The sequence below is a fragment of the Pelophylax lessonae genome (assembly GCF_965119305.1).
Source record: "Pelophylax lessonae genome assembly, chromosome: 2".
Lineage (NCBI taxonomy): Eukaryota > Metazoa > Chordata > Amphibia > Anura > Ranidae > Pelophylax > Pelophylax lessonae.
In genome coordinates, this window is record NC_138769.1 from 514,812,927 (window position 1) to 514,834,661 (window position 21,735).

The 21,735-nt window shown below is 45.3% G+C and overlaps 1 protein-coding gene across 1 annotated transcript in view; it reads left to right on the forward strand.

The window, feature by feature from the left end:
* The window catches only part of DIS3 (DIS3 homolog, exosome endoribonuclease and 3'-5' exoribonuclease), a 138,329-nt gene that overhangs the window by 26,689 nt on the left and 89,905 nt on the right, over positions 1-21,735 (forward strand). Inside the window, exons 6-8 of the mRNA XM_082246330.1 lie at positions 8,869-9,036; positions 9,698-9,859; positions 17,998-18,108. Of these exons, the coding sequence (XP_082102456.1) occupies positions 8,869-9,036; positions 9,698-9,859; positions 17,998-18,108 (441 nt within the window). The remainder of the gene's footprint in view (positions 1-8,868; positions 9,037-9,697; positions 9,860-17,997; positions 18,109-21,735) is intronic.

Genomic DNA, 21,735 nt, shown 5'->3' on the forward strand with positions numbered 1-21,735 from the left:
CTACCCTGGTACCCACAAGTGTTACCATACTTCCGGAATCCATCAGCGCTCAGGCATGAAGCTTGTTCACCCAAAGGTCACATTCAAACTGCCCCTCAGTTAGGTCCAGGTGGACAGCACAGACCATCTGGGCATAAAACAATATCCTCCGTAGAGTACCACACTCCATGGATTCCTCCTGCAGGGGACAGTGGGTCTGGATTTGGCCTTGGGAGTGACACCGCCAGCACAGCACACCCCCTTTCCTGCGTGCTGGAGCAGAGCTCTGGGACGCTGGGGTGGTCACACCTTGACTCTCCTGGATGCTGACTCCCTGGTTTATGGATGGATAAAAGGGTCCTCGAGGCTTGACAGGTCCTATTAGATCCTCCACCACTGCATGTCTCTTGACCATTAACACTAGTTCATCTGCTGTCTTGGGGACCCCATGACTCACCCACTGCTGAAGGTCATTTGGCAGTGACCTCCTGTACCGGTCTTACACGACCCGCTCCACCATCTGAGGGACCTGTTAACACCTCAGGCTGCAGCCATTTTTTGACCAGCTGACTCAGGTCATGCATCTAAGCCTTTGGCGGACATTCCAGGCGGTACCTCCAACGGTGTACCTTTTGGGCCCGCATAGCAGTAGTCATCCCAAGGAGGGCCAGGATTTCTGCCTTCAGACGATTATTTTCCTTGGCATCAGCAGATGACAATTCGAGATAGGCATTCTGGGGATGTCCCATGAGGAAAGGAGCAATAATACCAGCCTACTTGTCTGGGGGCCATTCCTCTCTTTCTGCTGTTCTCTCAAAAGTAGCCATAAAAGCCTCCACATCATCACTAGGCCTCAACTTTTGCAGGCAGTGGCTGGCCCCTGCAGCTACCTGGTTGCTAGGGGCAACAACCATGTGTTCCCGTCCCTGTGCGAGATGCTGCACTGTTTCCTGTAAAGTAGCCACCTGTGCTTGAGTGGGTTGCTGTTGGACTGGGAACTGGGTGACCAGCAAGCGAGTGATTTCCTGTTGCTGGACCATTGCCTCCTCATGGCGATGGTGGGCCTCTGCAGCGGCTTACTGCTGGGCTATTGTACTCTAAGCCAGGGCTTTTATCATCTCTTCCATGTCACCCTGTGAGGTTTTCAGAGCTTGTGCTGTCCTGACCCTGGATGTGCAACTGTTAGTCCTGGTACTGGCTCTTTAAATGCTTCCAAATGGCTTTTGTGGCTACACTCTGTCCGTATCCTCCACCAAATGTAACCTGGGGTAGCCAGTTTGGGAAAGCAAAACAGTTCATTTTAATCACAGCTAAAAAAAAAAAAAAAAAAATCACTTACTGCAGCCAAAGTAAACAAACAGTCCAAATCCTGGTATTGGTAATTAAGCAGCAGGCTCACTGCTAGTCTTCAGTCCAATACAGTGGTTAGGTTTATCCAAAGTAAGGGTGCCAGACAGGCCACACGGGGGTTAGCAGCCCATGTTTCAACTTGTCTTCCACTTAATGAACAGCTAGCGGGTCTCTCTCTCTTCCACTCACTTACTTCCTTGACACAGGTGCTGATTTCCCCCTGCTGCCTTTCAAGCCTTTCTCACCTGGAACTTATTGCCTTCAGGACCAAAGCCCTGGTGTAGTTTACCACGCCTATGGAGCAGTCCCAGGGGGTGTACTCCAACTTCCTGGTATAGGCATTGTTTTTTTTTAAAAACCTAAATCCATGCTGGGATCTCTGGTCCTAGCATTTTTTCCTTTTTTAAATCAAATTTCTTTTTCCTCTTTTATTATTTTCTGTTCCTGTGAGAACTACAATCAACTGCTGGACTGGGAGATGGACTGGATATTCTAGATCCTTAAGGTCTCCCCAGTCCAGGCAGCGAGCACGCGCAGTCCTCAGCTCCACGCTAGGTCAGCCGCGATATAGCCCTTCTGGACGGGCGCTGGCCTGTGAGTCAAATGTCTCGCGAGGACGCATATGGCCTGGTCACGGCCGGAGTTGCAGCGTTCCTCCTGACCATCGGCACCCCCATTTCGATGGAGAGGGGATCTGTCTGGAGTGGTGTCCATCCCGTTCCACAGTATATTAAGTAGTTGTGCCCCCTTTCCCCCTTGAGGGTTTTGGGGTGGATGTGGGCCCCCCTCTAGAACAGGGACCCCCAGATTCTCCTCCTCCCCAGTCCCTCTAGGGTTACCGTGAGTCTACCGTATCCCTCACGCCCCCGCCTTCCCTTCCTGGAGGTTGTGAGCTGGCTTTTGCCATGTGCTGTGAAGGGGGGCTTTCTTTGGGGCTGCTGCTGGGACAATTTTCTCCCGGCGTACAGCGGGGGTTACAAAAGGGTCCTTCGTCACCCTGGGGGTTTTTGACTTGGGCAGGGGGGTTCTAAGGGCTCCTGGCTGTTTGGCTGGGGGAGCAGATGGGTTCACACCCGCGGGTCCACGCCACATGCGGCCGGACCTAGCCTGAAAATTTAGGCCACCGCTTTGCAGCCTCCCGGCCGAACGCTATTTTGGCAGGCCCAAGTGAGGGTGACTGGAGCCACCACCCTCCGTTTGGGCATCCGCCCTCTCCCCCGTTGTTGTGGGTGGTAGGCTCTGGTGGGCTTTGTGTCCAGGCGGCGTGCCACCCACAGAATTTAAGGCCGCAGCTTGCGGCCTACTGGGCTGTGGATTGCGGCCTACTGGGCCTTGCGGCCGAGTGGGCGCCCCTGGGGGCGGCCCCTGTGTGAGTGTCCTGTAGCCACCCACCTTCCCTTGGATGGGATCTTTGCGGCTGGGCCTCCACCTAAATTTAGGCCGTGTCTTGCGGCCTACTAAACCATGCGGCCAGCTTAGGGGGGGGGTGCTGTGGTGGGGGTCACCTTCTTTTTATGACAGCATGCCACCATTATTGCGTAGGGCACCCCCCTCTTAAGCGATGCGGACCATCTAAGTACCTTGCCTGGGCGCCCGCGTCCCATACTTTAACAGAGTGAGCAAAGCTTTTGTGCCAGGATCTGGAGGGGGAACAGCTTCCACCTGCCCTTGCGAGCTGGTGGACCAGTCGGTCCAGGGGTTGAAGTTTGTCTTTGGTGCCTCTCTGGATGTGGCTCCCTTAGTTTCTAGGCTGTCCTTGACAGCAGTGATCCTTCGGCGCATGATATGGCTGAAATGCTTCTAAGACGGCCTTATCTGTTCTCCCCTTTTTGGGGGATCGCCGGTTTGGTTTCATCTTCCTGGATGATATCAATGGACCTCCCTGATTCAAGACAGGTTGGTCTACGAGCTGATACGGTCCAGGTACAAGATCGCATTTTGGTCTTATCCTCTAGTGGGGTTCTTTCCTTTCAATCTGCGTTTGTCGCCTGTGGGGTCTCTTCGGGATGATGCAAATCTTTCTACTACAAGGGGTGATTGTCCCGGTAATCAAATAAATGTTTTCAAGGTTTCTAGTCAAACCTGTTTACAGTTCCCAAGAAGGAAGGCAAGGTACGTCCAATCCTGAGCCTCAAGGCTTTAAACCGCTTGTGTGGGTACAGAAGTTCCGAATGGAGTTCATTTGTACAGTAGTGGCATCCCCACATCAAGGGACGCTTACCTTCATATTCCAATATATGTCGGTCATTAGCGTTTCCTCCTCTTGCCGTGGGTGAGGAGCATTAACAATTCATGGCATTACCCTTCGGTCACAAAAGTGTTGGCCTTGATGTTGGTATTGTAGCAGCAGCAGGGGATTGTGGTATTGGGTACCTGGCTATCTTCTTCGGCGAGCAGTGGTCCTCAACTCCAGTCTTCGGGGCCCACTAACAGGTCAGGTTTTAAGTATTACCTTGGGGAGATGCAGACTAGAATACTGCAATCACTGAGCAGCAAATGAGATCACCTGTGATTAAATTTAGTTATCTTGCAAACCTGGCCTGTTAGTGGGCCCCGAGGACCAGGGTTGAGGATCACTGCTCTAAAGGACAACCTGGAAATTATTGTGCGGACTCTGTAGGAGTTTGGTCGGAAATTGAACTTCCAAAACTGTGCTCTGGTTCCGTCCACCAAGTTGGACTCTCTAGGTCTGACTCTGGACTCGGCTTCAGCCAGGGTGTTTTTTCCAGGGCAACAAAAAATCCAAAGCTGCAGGATGCGACTCGGCTCCTGTTGTTCAGCAGTCGGTCTTATTTTAGGAATTGCATTCGGGTGCTGGGCCGAACGGTGTCTACCTTCAAGGCGGTTCCGTTTGCACAGTTCCACTCCAGCCTCTGCAAAGGGAGATTCTTGCCAAGTGGGACAAGGATCCACATTCTCTAGATAATCTGATCCTGTTGAGCCTGGATTCGAGAGGGTCCCTGATATGGTGGCTTTGCTCTCCAGCGCTTCGACAGGGAAAATCCTTCCTTTCCCTGTACTAGACGGTGGTCCCTGCGGTTGCAAGCCTGTCTGGGTGGGGAGACCATTTGGGCACAGATGTGCTCAAGGGGTTTGGACTATGGGGGAGTCAAGACTACCGATCAATATACTGGAACTTCAGGCAATAAGATTTGTCTGGCTCATTGGACAAATTGCCTTCAAGTGTGCCAGGTAAGGATTCATTTGCACAATACTACGGCCGTGGTGTATTTCAATCGCCAATGGGGAACAAGAAGTGTCCTGGCAGCTCGGGCAGTAGTCGGCATTCTAAGGTTCAGCTGTATTTCCAGTGGGCAACTCCCAAGGTAGATCTGTTGGTCTTTCATCTCAACAGGAAGGTACAGAGAATAGTGGCAAGGTCTCAGGATCCTCTGGCCGACGTCACAGACGCACTGGTGTCTCCTTGGGGCCAGTATCTACTGATATACGCCTTTCCCCCGCTAAAACTTCTGCCAAGTCTCCTGCGAAGGATCGAGGTAGAAGGGATCTGTTCATCCTAGTGGCTCCAGACTGGCCTCGCTGGTCTTGGTACGCTGATCTGATACTGCTGGTCACCGATGCCCCTTGAAAACTTCCTCTCGGAGAAGATTTATTGGCCCATGAACCAATTTTCCATCCTGCTTTACAGTCGCTGACTTTAACGGCTTGGCTGTCGAAAGCCAGGTGTTGAAGGATAGAGGGTTGTTTTAATCGGTGATTCCCACATTGTAAAAGGCTAGCAAATCTACATCTGCAAAGATTTTACCGTTGCGTTTGGAAGGTGTACATTGCTTGGTGTGAGTCTCTTGGGATTCATCCCGTTCTATTTTGGTGGCTCGGATTTTGGCATTCCTCCAACGAGGTGTTGAGCAGCGCCTGGCCTTGGGTACCATCAGGGGCCAGGTTTTCGGCTTTGGCGGTCTTCTTTTACCGTCCTTTGATTCGCACCTTTTTTTAGGGGGTTCGCCTCTTGGCTCTCCCAGAACAGTCTCCATTGCCTCCGTGGGATCTCAATTTGGTGCTGTCGGTTCTCCAATACCCACCTTTTGGAAATATTTGCAAGCTTCCTCTGCTTACATTAGAAGGTAACCTTTGTGGTGGTTATTACTTCTGCGCGCAGGGTGTCAAAGCTGGAAGGGTTGTCTTGTCGTTCACATTACCTAATGGTTCACAGAGATAAGGTGGTGCTTCACCCTTGTCAATCGTTCCTTCCTAAGGTTGTTTCTGGTTTCCATCTGAATGAAGACTTTGTTTTGCCTTCCCTATGTCCTAAGCCTAAACATCCTAAGGAGGATTGCCTTGCACTCTCTGGATGTGGGTTGAGCGATCAGGGTGTACCTTGTTGCAACCAAGTCATTTAGGAAATCTGCCTTACTATTTGTCCTTATGGCTTATCGCAAAGGGTTGGTCGCGTCTGCCTCGACCATTTCCATATGGACAAGACAGGCAGTGGTGCAGGCCTATTCTATCAAGGGTCAGGTTCCTCCGTTCCCTGTTAAGGCGCATTCTAAACGGGCCCATAGTGCCTCCTCCTGGGCCTTACGCCATCAGGCATCAGTGGTTCAGGTTGGCAAGGTAGCCACTTGGTCATCTGTGCACACTTTCACAAAATGTTATACAATACATGTGCTAGCATTTTGTGCGCAACATTTTGCAGGCTGCTGTTTGAGAGGATTCGTCCTCTTTGAGGGTGTGTGTTTTTAGGTGAGCTCCAGTTGTTCCTGGTTGAGCTCCATGTTACCAGATTGACTAGGTTTAGCCTTTTGTGATTTTTTTTTTTTTCTTCTTTGTTTTTTCCCACCCCTCGTTTGATACTGCTTTGGGATGTCCCAATGGTCAAGAAGATTCTGGAGCTGTGTCCGTCAATGAACAAAAGAGAAAATTGGATTTTTGTCTTACCGTAAAATCCTTTTCTCCAATGTTGATTGACTGACACAGCCCCCACCCCTCTATTGAGTTGGGTTATTTTTCTTCTGACACTGCTTGCAACTAAACTGAATGCCCATAGCAGGAAGTGGAAGTATACCCTCTGGGACTGCCCCATAGGCGTGGTAAAGCTTTTTCCTGCCTCGTGTCATACTCCTTGTAGAGGGCAGCATAACCCAATGGTCAAGAAGATTCTGGAGCTTTGTCCGTCTATGAACATCAGAAAAAAGGATTTTACGGTAAGACAAAAATCAAATTTTTTCAACAAACTTACAATTGTTTCTCTCTGCCCCACTATCTGTGTAGATGCCATGGAGAGCGTGGTTCTCAAGAAAGTCCTTACTTTTTCTGCATATGCACAACAGTGTATAGCTTGGAGCATAATAGGTGGACCTAGTTAATGAAAGGGGCTTTTTGCCTTTTTAAAGGTGAGCTTCTCCTTGGGAATTCCCTTGGAGAGTACGTTGAGGTAGCTGCTGGAGGTGGTGAGACATCTGCTAACAGCTTAGAATAAAGAAGCCCTGGACATTTATTTCCCTTTGCTTTAATAGAGGTACACACAGAGTACCTCTGTTGCTGTCCTCTTTCTGTTTCTTTTTGCTACTAATTCCTACTTGCTGCCTCACAAGATAGATTTCCTGCACCTTCTTGCTGCTTACAGTCACAAGGTGGTCATCTCCTTCCCCTTTGAATAGAATTACAAGGACTTTTCAAAGTCCTACACATTGATCCTTCTTCGTTTAGGGATGCATGTCTCTTCATCTCCTAAAAACATCTGTTCAAATTACTACAGCTTTATTTTGTTTCCTGTAGACCTGGCACTATATCTTCTGCATCAGCTAATCTTCTGCCTGGTCTCCTACTAAGCTGCCACTATATCGCTCACATGAGAGATTTTCTAAATGTAATTGTAAATGCAATGTGATGGTTTATACTCCCCACTTATTCACACTGCAATGTACCCCTTTCATTGCTGAAAAAAAATCACTAAACTCTGTGGTGCTATATTATTAGACTTATTCACACCATGAATATTGAAATTCCAGGTTACCTTTGAGATGATTATTCCCAAACTGCTCTTGTACTATTTTGGGTTTTCTGGGTCCACTCTAGATATTATTTTTATTCACATTTCCTTCAGCATGACATTTTGTGTATCGCTTACCTCATGTTCATGAACATGCTCTCCCTGGCACCCTTTATTTGCTCCCCATGAAAATCTTTTAGGTTATGCTGGTGGACACCTGAACAGCCAGAACCCTATTTTCTCCGATCGAGGTCATAGGAACTCTACTACTCACTATGTGGGAAGGTTAGCTTCACTGCTTAGACCCAATTTTCGCACAGATCTCTCTGGCCTACAACTCTGACTCTTGAGTTTTGATATACCCTATTTGCCTTCATGATGGTTGAGGATTACCTCGCCTCCACAAAGACTTGGCCTTTGTTACCAGTTAACTCCATTTGCCAGCTTAGTACTGGTAAAGGTTGCATTGCCTTTGTTCTCAGTACTTCCTTTAATGTGATTGTTGCACCTCCACTTACAAACTGTAGATACCTTGGCACTCGACTGCCTCTTACCACACATCTTCAGTTTTATAACTGCTCAACAGACTCTTGTTCGTGGACTCCACAGCAACTTAATTGCTTCATATTCATTAATTAGGCATATTTCAACCTCCTAGAACGGATGCCTCTTTTTTGTGGTGGGATGCAGATTGCCCCCCACCCAATACTCTGAAATTTGTGTGGTGAGGTAGATCTCACTTAGTGTGATGATTAGAAATGAACATTCCTCATCCTGCTACTTCTTAACGTTTACCTTATTTAACTTTTAAATAATGTGCCGTAATCCGTTTGAATATTTATTATATTCACTTAAGTGAAAATAATGGTGACTTTTTATGGCTATTGGTTATAATATATCATTTAAAGCGTAACTCCACTTTTGTTGAGAAAAAAAACATTCCCCTCTAGGTGATCTATGTACATTGCTGGGATATTCACAAACTTTGTTGCAGATTCCTACTTTTTGTTATTCTGAAGAAATCCCTGTTTGTTCCTCTGTGCTGAGTGGGTCTAATGGGAGTGGTTTCATAATTATCTATCAGCTGTGGCAGCTGCAGGGCTGTAATGAGGAAATCTGCTGGGTCTTCATCCCTTTAGACGTGGTCCTATTGGGAGTATCTCACCAAAAATTACATTTTTGTTGCAGGGATGCCAGAAATCTGACTTGTATCTTAGGCAGACTTCTGGGAAAATTGGTGAGCCAATCACACAAGCAGGAAATTATGTTTCTGGGGGTGTGGTCCGTACACATTCTGTGTACAGAACACCTTCAGGTAGCCATATTGCATTGCAATTTCAGAAAATTACAACAGCTGCAGATTGAAAAGGAAAGGTAATTTTTAATAACATTCAATTGCAATATGATTTGTGTCGCAATAGAATACGCCATATTGTTTTTTCTTTATTTGCTGATTTTTTTCACCACGAGAGTGGAGTTACCCTTTAAGAACTTTGGTATGTTGAGTACTAGCATGTTGCTCAGATGTTAAGCATTTCAGGTTTTTTTTTTTTCTAAAATGACAGTCCACTACTTTTATTTCCCAGAATGAAGTGGAAAGTAGTAAAGTTATCTTTTCGGAGCATCTTCCTTTGTCTAAATTACAGCAAGGTATAAAATCTGGCATTTACCTTCAAGGAACATTCAGAGCAAGTCGAGACAACTTTTTAGAAGGAACTGTTTGGGTCCATGGAGATGCTATAGAGAACAAAGAGGTAACCATATACATTCCCTAAATTTTACCTATGTATTTGTATAAGAACACAAATGCGCGTCTTTGTATTACAGCTCATTTGTATAGTACATTGTTCTATACTTTTCACTAGGAAAACTGTGCCCCTGTATTAACACACATGTTAACTAAAATAACTTATCAAATAGTTGTATTTGGATTGCAGGTTTTCTTGTGATCTTTGTATGTCCTTTGTTAGGTGTTATGATAAAAAAAGATACTTTAGTTTTAAATATTTGTTTTGCTAAAATAACATTGAAAGAATAATCATTTTTGCTAAATAATGGGAGCTTGCCATGTTAACTGTTTGCAATGGGTAGAAAAAGAAGGTTGAATGTTGAAAAATCCTATTACAACAGTATAGAACAACATATTCTAATCAGGAGAATGGTTGGGAAGGATTAAATATAATTTTTAAAATGGTTTGTGCGTAATGCTTACTTCCATTGTTTGGAACCCAAAATTTTGTTGGGGGTCATATGGGTGCAATAAGCTGCAAATAGAAAATGTTTTGTGATTCATCTTGCAAGAAAACTCTTCAAATGGCTGCAGGTGTAATGTATACGTATAGTAAAAAGGACAGAGAGAAAGTGGCTGCTATATACAAACCTAATGCATTACGTGATTTCTATATACTTTTGCAGATAATCTTACAAGGGTTACGAAACCTAAACCGAGCAATGCATGAAGACATTGTTGCTGTGCAGCTCTTGGAAAAAGAGAATTGGGTGGCTCCATCCTCTGTGGTCCTTCAAGATGATGGTGAAAATGAAGATATTGAATTTGTAGATGAAAAAGAAAAAATGGTATTTTAAACAATTAGTACTTTTTATGTAGCATGCAAAGCTAAATAAACCTGAAAATGAGGTGTCTTGGCCTTTCAGTAAAAGGAAGAAGCTGATCTGAATTAGCACTTTACAGTAACTTGTTTACTCTTAAGCTAGGTGCACGTTCAAATGAGCAGGAGGTCCCCGTACTAACAAAGCAATGTGCATCTCCCCCACTGAGCTTTTGTGTTCTGACGGGGAGACTTGACCCCCCCACCAGTACACAATGATCAGTGATTGGATGCTAGTTTTTCAACATGCTCATTTGACAGAAGCCAGACAGGCTGCTGTACACACGGGATGCATGTTGGCTTGTTTCTGTTGAACTAGCCGATATTGGGCTTGTGTGTAACAGCCTTTAGTTGAGTTATATTGGAAAAAGTTTTGTTCAGTCTCCTTTTGTTGATGACTAAAGGCAAAATTGTGTTTGCTTTGTTCTACACAAATCTAAATAGGCACTTATTTTTTTTCCCTTACAAAATTTACAAAGCAAAATATCCTCAACAGCAATAATGCAATTGGTTTTTCCAGGTACCACATGCCAGGTCTAGGGAAGTTATTATATTAGTTTATTTTACTGTAAGTTAAATAATGTGTTGAAACTAGCAGAAATAGCATCCTATTCAGTTTGTGTCCATTGTTTAGTGGAGGATAGGGTCCACCATTTTTTATGGCAGGGGTGTCAAAATCTATTTCATAGCAGGCTGCATCAGCAGTCTGGTTGCCTTCAAAGAGTCGGTTGTATCTGGAGTGCACTACGTGCAGAGTTCACAAGTGCATCACATACAGAGTGTAGTGTTCAGGAGTGTGCTACGTACATCTTGCAGAGTTCAGGAGTGCATTACGTACAGTGTGCAGAGTTCAGGGGTGTGCAATGTACACAGTGTATTTCCAGGGGTGCCCTATGCACAGAGTGCAGGGTTCAGGAGTGCATGTATAGAGTGCAGAGTCCAGGGGTGTGCTGCATGCAGAGTGTAGGGTTTAGGGGTGCGCTAGACAGTGTACAACCCCAAATTATTCCCCCTCCATAGCTTCCTTGCATCTCTCTTTTCTACATGACCCAGCTGTAGTACCTCCCTCTCTTTTTCAGATTCTGGAGATCTGTCCTCGCCATGAGTGCATGCAGGGATCTGTTGGTTCTGGGAGCCACTGAAAGTATATCTGTCCCTTGTAAACACAGAAGGTTTCTGTGTTTACTAGTGACAGTGGGGAGTGGAAGCCAAGGGCGAGAGCAAGAGGTGGCCAAATAGAGTTCTGGGTGTGAGGGCTACATGACAACACCGGACGGGCTGGATTCAGCCTTGTGACCTGGCGGGCCTTGTGTTTTGGCATATGTGGTTTAAGGTAATCCAGAAGCATTGCTTTGTAATACTTGGTTACACCAGGGGCTCCCATCCCGGCTTGTGATTTAAAGCTGTATAAAGATTGTCTGCTGCTTGTAATACCCCTGATGAAACTGTCCATACGGGTTCGTTCGCTACTTTGGCAGAATTGGGATAGGGAGAGAGTGAAAGTAGCATGTGTGGTAGATAACGATGTATTTAACAACTCTCTTCATAGCTTAGTATTTTTTCACTAGTAGTGCAGTGTAATTTGGCATTAATTAAGTTGCACCCAGGGGATGTTAGATTTATACCTAGGTATAGAAATTGTGAAGGTCTTGCTCTGGAGAAAGGAAAATATATGACTCTTAGTTTAAGCAAAATATGCATTGGAAACATAAGCGATTTTCAGCTAATTATGCATAGAAAGCACTTTGCATACCCTCTGAGAAAATCTTGTAGAACCATTAGATATTTTAGAGTTTATGAAGATTCAAATATCATCCTGATTGTCCAATTTTATGCTCTGTGCCATCCTCCAACAAGCCAGAAAGATCTTAGTTAAAACGGATAGTTTCTCCCAGGCGTTCGATAAGTAGTGCAGATATTAGGAATGAAAGTGGGCAGCTTTGTCTTGGGCAATTAGTTATGTTAAACAGCTAGAGTGTGCATCAGAGTTTCAGACAAGTACATTGGGAGAGGCATGGAGTGCTGTAATAGCCAATCCTATAGGACCAGTGATGCTAAATTTGATTTGGACTTGTCTATGGTAATACCAGTGCACCTTGTCAAATGCCTTTTCATGCTCCCAAAGATAGATGCAGAGAAGGCGTTAAATAGTGGCCAACCCACTGGATTGGATCAATAAAGTGGGTAGTACCATTTGGGACTTGATGACCAGCTACAAATCCAACTTCTATAATGAAAAGAAGTCTGTTAGCGAGCAATTATTTATATATTTTAATACCTGAATTTAGGGTATAGCAGAGTCTATTTGGGGTTTTTCTTGGTTTGGGGATCATGGTAGTAAGAGTGTGTAATGATTGTTGGGGAAATTGGCCTGTAGTTGCTGCCTGATTGGAGAGAGTGATGCAAGGATATCTGTAAATGTCTTTTTATACTCTTTGCTAAAGCCGTAAGGCCCTGGACATTGGTATTTCCTGATCACTCGTTCTATATGAGCTATTGTAAAAAGTTCGGATAAGAAGGCTAGTTGCTCAGGGCATAGTTTAGGTAGATTGAGTCAGGGTACCTGTGAATTTGTTATGCTATGCAGTGCTGGAGCTTAGTTGTATCTTTCAATTGTATCTAAAGGGTTAGATATCTGGCATTTAGCTGTGTCGTTAAGGAATAATATTTTCTGTCATCTCTACTGTTTTCTGTTTCAATTGTTTAACAGGAAAGGCGCCAGTTTGTTGGCTTGTGAGTAAAAAGCTGTGGCTATCTAAGCATGAAATCATATTGTTTAACTAGACACAGACTAATTTGATCATGAGCAGAAATGTTGCTTATTCATTGTTCTTTGTTTTCAATGTATTATAGTCCAAATGGGAGATCGTTTTGGTTAACTAAACTTGTTTTAAATTCGGACACACGATACCTGAATTCGCTGGCATTTCTCTGCTTCTTTCACCACACTTATAAACTACTTTGAAGTAGAGGGTGTGTTGCTCCCATGTTTTCTTGACAGACTGCTTCAGCAATATTCAGAATGTCTAAAGCAGCTGCTCTTATCATATAGTCATTAAAGTCTATGGGACATTAGTGCCCAAGTGCCTACCACTATATTTCTACTGGCTGGCCTGTAGGGATCACAGGAGGCTTCAGCCATCGTTGGGTGCATGTACAGTCCTATAAGGGGATGGTGCCAGATGTAGGTATTTAGGGGGGTAATGGGGGGGGGGGCTGGGCAACTTTTGACCTGCTGGTGTACATGTACTAGAAAGTGCAAGTTTTTTTTTTTTTTTTATTGTACATCACAAGACAAAGAGCATCTTCATATTCGTGATGATCGGGTTATACTGCCACCTTCAGGTGATTGGACACTTGCAAAAAAGACAGGCAGACCCCTCCCAGGCATAACCCCTTTTTACTAGGCAAGGCTTTAGTTATTTTGCTAGTGTCTTAGGTTGTGGTCAAGTCTGTCTGTTCCCTCTCGTCTTTTTCTCTGGTAGAAGGGAAAGAGACTATTCTTCTAAAGAATCTACGCCCAAAGAACCCTAGGGTCAATGTATATCTAAGGCCAGCATATATCTCAGGCTTTGTGAGTTTCCTTTCTCAATAAGACTCTTGCTTGTCCAGTGGATGAGGTCTCAGTATTTGGCACTTTGGCAAACACCTCAAAGCCTTATTTCAAAGCACCATTGCTTTACAGCATTTGCAGCTGTAGACGTGTACCAAAGTCTCAAGATCTGGTCTCGTCGCATAATGGGAGAGAGGGAGATCCTACTGGTGGAGATACTGAAATGAGCAGGCATCTGGAAGAATTCCTGCCCCTCTTCCTATGTGGTTCATGGCTTTCTACAAAAGCTGAAACCTTATCTAGCTGGGAAGGAAATATACCCAGGAAGGGATTTCCTGTCTTTGTTGCCAGTGTCCAGTGCCCTGAAGGTGGCAGCAATAACCCTACCATCATGCATCATGGCTATAAAGATGTTTTGTGTCCCATCATATATTTCAAGAAAAGGATTTTACAGCTAAACCAAAAATGTTTTTTCTCTTTTCTTCATTGATGGACACAGCTTCAGAGCTTCATAACCATTGGGCTATACTGGCCCCTACAGGAGTAGGACATTAGGCAGAACAAAAGTCTGGCTACGCCCATGGGGAGTCAAAGGGGGTATGCTCCCTCTCCCTGCTAAAGCCACTAAGTTTTTTTTTGTTGCCTAGTCAGGAGTAAGGACCTAGTTCCTTGCTGGGATCTTCGGTCCTGGTAATTTTTTCTTTTTAGATAGACATTTTTTTTTCTCCTGGGTTTTTCCTGTGAGATCTACAACTAACTGGCGGACTGGACGACAGGCTGGATAATCTAGATCCACTGGTCACCCCAGTGTGGCCAGCGCGCACAGATCTCAGCTCCATGCTAGGTCGGCCGTGACATAGCCCCACCGGACGGGGGCTGGCCTGCGAGTTAAACGGCTCATGAGGTCGCATACGACAGGGTCTCGGCCCAAGTCGCAGCATTCCACCTGGCTGTAAGCGCCCCCATTTTGATGGAAAGGGGTTCTGTCTGGAGCGGTGCCCGCCTTGTTCCTGGTATGGTGAGTAGGTGGATCCTTTCACTTCCTGATTGCCCTGTGTGTGGAGTGCAGATTATCCTGGTGGCCTCAGGTGCCTGGGGTGGTGAGTCTGGTGGGGTTCTCTCCCTCTCTGATGAGGATTGCTTTGTGCTTGTGCCTGGCGACTGGGTGGTGCTGCAAGCCCGGTGGAGGTTGACCCTTGCAGTGTGTTACAGTTTTTGTGGGGTCACATTTCCCCACCTGATCCCCTTTCTGAGGCTGCGGGGCCCTTCGGGTCCCAACCATCCATTGATGCACTGATGACAGTCCTGGAGTCCTTTGTGTCCCAGGTGGAGGTGGTCTTCGGGCGACGGGCTAGCAAGAAACGCCCTCCCCCGCTTTCCTCTGTCTGAACCTGAATCTGATTTGGGCGTCGTGAACGTGGGTCACCCTGCTGGGTCTGCAACCACGCGCCCGGAATCCTCTGATAGCGAACACGATTCCACCACGTCTGAAACTGCGCACAAAAGGGCGCTGGTGGAAGTACTGATTGTACCTCTGCATGAGACCTTGAAGATTGAGGATACAGCTGGGACAGAGGTGCAGGTTCCCTTTGGCACTCACAAGCCATCTAGAATGGCAAAGGTGTTTCCTTTCCCTGCCTATTTTGACAGAATTGTCACTAAAGAGTGGGGACGACCAAAGCATCCCCGTGGGGTCCCTAAGCGCTTTACTAAGCGTTACCCCTTTAAGGAGTCCCTTCTTAAGAAGTAGACTGTTCCACCAGTGGTGGACCCTCTGGTTTCCAGATTGAACAAGGCAACCATGATTCCGGTTGAAGACTCCCCAGCCTTAAAGAATCCAGCTGACAGGAAGGCTGAGTCTGTGACCCGCAATATGTACACTCTGTCTGGTTCGGCACTGAGGCCAGTATTCACCATTGCCCTGGTGTTGCAAACTCTGACCTAGTGGGCTTAGCTTTTACGTTGTGACCCGGAGAAAGAACAGCTCCCCCCTGCCTTTGCTGAGCTGGCGGAAAAGCTGGTACAGGGGCTGCAGTTTCTGTGCTGCCTCTTTGGATGCGGCTCCCCTAGTGGCTCAGCTCTCTGTTTAGGCAGTGGTCCTTCGACGTGTCTTTTGGCTCAAATGCTGGTCTGGGGACCAGACTTCTAAAAAGGCCTTGACTGATCTTCCCTTTCAAGGAGATCACCTGTTTGGAGCTACCCTGGATGACATCATAAAAGGTTTCACAGTGGGGAAGAGTACCTTTTTCTTCCGCAGGCTACTAAGGGCAAGGAACTTCGTCGTAGACGTGGGCCTTCCTTTTCAGCTCATGAGAAATTTTTTCGTTCCTCAGGGTTGACTGACAAGGATTCAAAGCCTTTCAGGGCCTCCTCTGGAGGATCCAAATGAACCTGGTCTGGCAAGCCGAGAGCGGGCTTCTCCAGACCCGTGGACAAGGCTCCTTCAGCATGAAGGTGCGCCCTCACCCGTATCGGGGGTGGGGGGGGGACATCTTTGCTGGTTTCCAGACCCGTGGACTTCCCTGGTACAAGACAAGTGGGTCCACAAAGTCATTTGGTCCGGCTACAAGATCGAGTTTCACTCTTGTCTAGGGATCGACCGATTATCGAGGGCCGATATGCACTTTTCCCGATATATGGGTATCGGCCCCGGAGGTTTCCAATATTGCTGATATTTTGGGAAAGCCGAAGACCCGATCAAAGCCGCATGCATTGCGTGGTGGGAGTCTCTTGGGGTTCATCCTTGCTCCTTCTTGGTGGCTCGGATCTTGACTTTCCTTCAATGGGGGGTTGAACAGAAACTGGCCTTGAGTACCATCAAGGGCCAGGTGTTGGCTTTGGCGGTCTTCTTCCAAAGACTTTTGGCCCACACACTCCCTGGTGCGTATCTTTCTTCAGGATGTCCGACATTTGGTTCCTCCGGTGCGGGCCCCGTTGCCACCTTGGGACCTCAATTTGGTGCTTTTGGTCCTCCAGAAGCCTTCCTTTGAGAACCTTCCAGAGATTCCACTGCTTACACTGTCCCAGAAGGTGGCCTTTTTACGTGGCTATCACCTCTGCGCGCAGGGTGTCAAAACTGGTGGGGTTATCCTGTCGTTCACCTTACCTGCTGATTCACAGAGATAAGGTGGTTCTTCACCCCCCCCCCTCCCCCTTTTTCAGGTAGGCTCCAGTTGTTTTGGTGAGATCCTGTTGCCTGGTTGGCTACGGTTTAGCCTTGGGAATTTTTTTGCTGTTCCTACCCTTCATGTTTAACACTGCTTTAGGATTTCCCAAAGGTTATGAAGATCTGAAGCTGTGTCCGTCAATGAACTAAAGAGAAAATGGGATTTTTGACTTACTGTAAAATCCATTTCTCTGATGTTCATTGACGGACACAGCACCTATCCCTCTGTGGAGTTGTAATTCTTCTGACACTACTTGTAACTAAACTGAGTGCCTATAGCAGAAAGAGAAGTATACCCCCTGGGACGGCCCCATGGCATAGCCAGACATTTTTCTTCCTAGTGTCCTACTCCTGTAGAGGACAGTATAACCCAACAGTTATGAAGATCTGAAGCTGTGTCCGTCAATGAATGTCAGAGAAATGGATTTTACGGTAAACAAAAAAAAGGGGGGATTTTTGACTTAAGTCTATCATTGGGTGTTCCAGTTCCTATTATAGAATTCAAAGAAACTTGTCACTTCTGCTATTGAAGCTGAAATAAGATTTTATCCTGAATGTTCCTTCTTTTATAGCTTCTAGTTTTACAGCCTAGTTTTTTAAAAATCTTCATACCTTATACTCATCCAAAATTTCACAAATTGGTTATATGACCTCCAATTTTTGTTTTTCCAAATAAAATCTTGGTTAAAGCAATACAGATTTAGTAGCTGTTGGTTTTCGATCACCCTTGGTGATTTGACTGCTATCTTAAATGCAGATTCCTTAATCCAAGAACCTTCTGTAAATAACATATTCGCTGTGTTGTTGAGATCTCCATAAACATTTGCAATTGCTTTTTATTTCCTTACCAAGTAACTGTCCCCTAAAAACCTAGACTATGTTCTGACAAACGTGGTGTATGGATTCTGCACATAAAATGTATTTTATTGTGGTCTATATAGCAGACTTTGGTGGCAAAGAGCAAGCTGAATAGAGTGCATTGTGCCTTTTCAAAGGAATCAATGATGAACTATTAATAAGGTCTCCATTTGAAAATTGGAAATATTTAAAACTAATTAAAGCAAATGGATAAAACATGTATTTTCCAGTGAAGAATAAGAAATCCAGATATCAGCAGAAAGTGATTGATGCAGCACCTGTGGAGGCAAATCCAGCTATTGAATATTTTATAAATGCAGTGAGGCTATGTATGACCAATGGCAAAAAAAGTAAAGCTTATCCTGCCCTGCTTTCTAAATAATATGAATGTTCTAAGAGGCTCTGTGCTTGCTGGGAACACATACAGGTTAAATACTGTCCTTACATTCCAATTTCTTTCAAAAATAAAAGTTACAAGCATATACTGTGAATGGTTTAGTGTCTAAACTGTGTAAATGGTTTATTACAGCTAAAAAATGTCAAACCGAGCAATGCAAAACCATCTGGAAGAGTAGTTGGTATCATAAAAAGGAACTGGAGACCATATTGCGGCATGTTGTCAAAGTCACAGATTAAAGAGGTCAGTACTCCATTTATGAAAACAGTATTTTTTTTATAAGATAGGGCATTTTCTAAATACATATTTACTATATACACTTTATATTCACCACACTTTACCATTTCAATATGTCAACTGCACCAAAAAAAAATCTGGTTTTACAAATATATTGTGTAGATATCAACTCAGAGTAATATAGCAGTTCACAGTTTTAGTTAAACACCTACAGCCAGGTAATAATGAAACCCTTGTTGGTGCTTACAAACAGGGCTCAAAATTGGGAACATCAAACTATTTATGTGCATTCTAAAGCAAGGCTCCAGACACAAAACTTTCATTCAAAAATATTCCTCAGTAGCCACAACGAATTCAAAGTGATAATAAATGCGTTTTTTTTGAGCACTTGCAACAGCTGATTTAATCACTTACTGAGTATGCAGCTTATTTATTTTTAAATCCTTGCCTTTGTTCCAGTTTAGGCTGGTGCCATGACTGCTGCCATAGGTTACTGTTTCAGTGTTACTACTTTAATTGCATTATCCTGTGGAACCACCCTTGCATGCAGGTACTGGAGTTGTCTCCCTACACTGTGTCTCAGAGACACACCGCACCGTACACAGCACACAGCTAACAACTGCTCTTTTTCCTGTTGGCACTTTCCTGTAGCAGAAGTTCAGAGAAGCAGCTTTGAAAGAGCAGGAGCCAGAAAAGTTGTACACTGCAAATGCTGGGATAAGAACTAAAAAAAAAAAAACTGAAATGCGCAGAGGGGGTAATACTACTTCAAATATACTTTTTGTCCACCTAATGCCATTTCATACCCAGATATCATACCATGACATCATCACTGTGCTGCATGCAGAGCTGTGGGAGAGTCCCAACAGGTACTCTCAATACAGCCTGCCTGCAAATAACCTTGAAGAAGGCGTGGATACAAGAGCAGTCATCCTGCATAAGGAGAGAGTATTTGGTACCTGGTCCTATTACAGGAAGATCTTGCACAGAGGCATAGTTTGACACTGGACTCTTGCACAGATCTGGAAATATATATAAGATGCACCAGAATTAAAGGAAGGATACTTGTAACTCTTGTATTAAAGCAATATTTGCTTATCCCTGAGTTCAGCTTTAATGTAACTCTGTTGCTAGGTTAGGTTGAATATAAAAAGTGCTCGCTGTTTTGGGCACTGGATCCTGCATGGCACTCACCTTGGCACTTAGTGCAATGGATTGTCAGCTGGGTGTTATACAGGTTCAGAGCCGTAGCCAATCGCTGTGGAACCCAGTCCCTAAAGACACCTTTTGAGGGTATGCCCACCATGATGGACAATGCCCATCTAGCTCTATCTCAGGCATGTAACAAGTGGCCTATTTGACTAAAACAGAATCCTCTGCATCTGTGTCACAATTCATTGGACAAATTATGGCCTTAAAGAGGATGTCAAGCCCCCCCCCCTCCCCCCCACTAAAAAATTAAGTCTGCAGCTAAAAAATACTGTAGCTGCTGACTTTTAATATTAGGACACTTACCTGTCCTGGAATCCAGCAATGTTTCCATCGGTTGTCGGGTGCTGCTGTCACTATTGTTTTTAAGGGAAACCGGCAGTGCAGCCTTGTGACTTCACAGCTGGTTCCCTACTGCACATACACAAAGAGTGCTGCTCCACTTTAATACAGCCTTCTTTATCCAGGGCTAAAAAAAAAAAAAAACGCTCTTCTACTCCCGTTTCCCAAGTTTGATCTCAATATGCCAGTTCTAGAGGACACGGACACACAAGGGAAGGGGAAGACTTTTCTTCCTTAGACTTGCATTATATTGAAGAACCAGCTCTACCCAGCATGTTTTATATTGTTGAAAAGATCATTGGTTTCTGCCCAAGCATTGGCATTGTGCAGCGTTACTTTTTTTCTGTCCCACAGTGCCCCTTTTGATGCAAAGAGAAGCGCAAAATACTGCAAAACATTCCTTGTTCATGTACAGATAGAATGTGCAGTCTGAGGGTTGGTTCACTCCAGAAGGAATTTTTACTACCTGCTGTGTTTTACTTGCTACACCCCTGTTAGGCAGGCAGAGTGAACTACTCTCTCTTCCTAGCACCTATCTAGGTGGGTGCTACATCCAACCCCCCCCCCCCCACCAAAAATGAGCCATGTCCCCATTTGCTCTGACCAACTGCCCCCTGCAAAAAGTCCCTACTGAAAAAAACCAGTGGAGTATCCAACAAACCTGGAAAAGGGAAAAATGAATGTACATGAATAGGTTACGTAGAAAAATATAAATATTTAGTTTGTACAAGTATAATAGAGCTTCGGGGTGCATCTGAAGCAATGCAAAAAGGTTAGACATTTCTGCATACATATACTTGAGCAACATTTGACTAACTTCTCTTTCATGAGAAGACCCTCCCCGCAGGGACGGCCTTCTCATCCAACATCCCTGACTCAATCTAGCAGGCAACCACTTGTCAGTCTTGACACGACGATCAACACAGAGTTCCACTGTTGGCCCAAAGGTAGTTTACCTGGAACTCTGAACACATCGTAATCCATGATCCCGGCCCGATGGCCCAAAGGATCTCCGGAAACCAGCATGTTTGCAGTGTTTATTTCTCCTGAGAGGGTTGGCCCTCTAGAATGAGGCCACTAGCCAGTGGCATCTTGTAGTTTCCTCAACCCCTTCCGCAATTATAGAAGGGGAGGGGGTAATGGAAATAGGGCATGAGCCCCAGCAACAACTGAGCTCAATTTTTTTTTTCCTCTGTGTCTTTCAATCAATAGACATAGGCTAGCCAGCCTCAATGGGATTCAGCATGTCATTCTCAGCAATAGAAATCTGGATGGGGGATTTGCACAATCTTACCCTCTTTTCTTGAATTCTGATCGATCAGGCCTGGCCAGATCCATCTGGGCGGTGGACCTCTACCCGATCCAAATAGATAGCCTGCCCATGATGCCATTGTGCCTTCATCGATAGGAAGGTCTTCCACGAGTCCAACCTGGACTGATTACGATCTGGTTTGGGGACAAAGAAGTCATCCCACATAGTCTTATCACACCAGGACTCTCTTTTGGCCTCTTTCTCCAGCATGACCTCCCGTGGAGCATATGGATAGTCATACCCATACTCTAAGGCCACCTTCCTCTGTATCCACCTTTGCATTCTGTTAAATCTGGGGATGGTCTTCCGATTACCTCTCCCAGCTGGGGAGTATGGGGTCTCCTCTCTTTTGATGAGGGAGGTATAGGCCTCATTCTGATCCCGAGCCCGGGCATAGTTTCTAGGTGGGGATCCGATTAGCATAGGCCTCGCAGAACCCCAGATTCCTGGCGCACTGTCCTCGCACCACTGAATCCCTAGCCTCCTCATCAGGTGAGCCAAGACTGGCTGGACTGCTCCGATCTTCGGACCCCCAGTCCCATTCAGTCTCTTCCTCCGACTTCCAAACATCCAATTCAATTTTTGAGGTGCTATAGACACTAAACACTATTTATAAAAAATACCATTTTTATTTATACAAATGATAAAATCTGCAAAGTCAGTTTTTGCCTTTTCGAGATGAGGGGGATCTATGGCATCACTTCCAATTTGTCAAACTGCCCTGCAACCTGTCCTCTACTCCTAGACCGTTTACAAAGGTCTTTGCACCT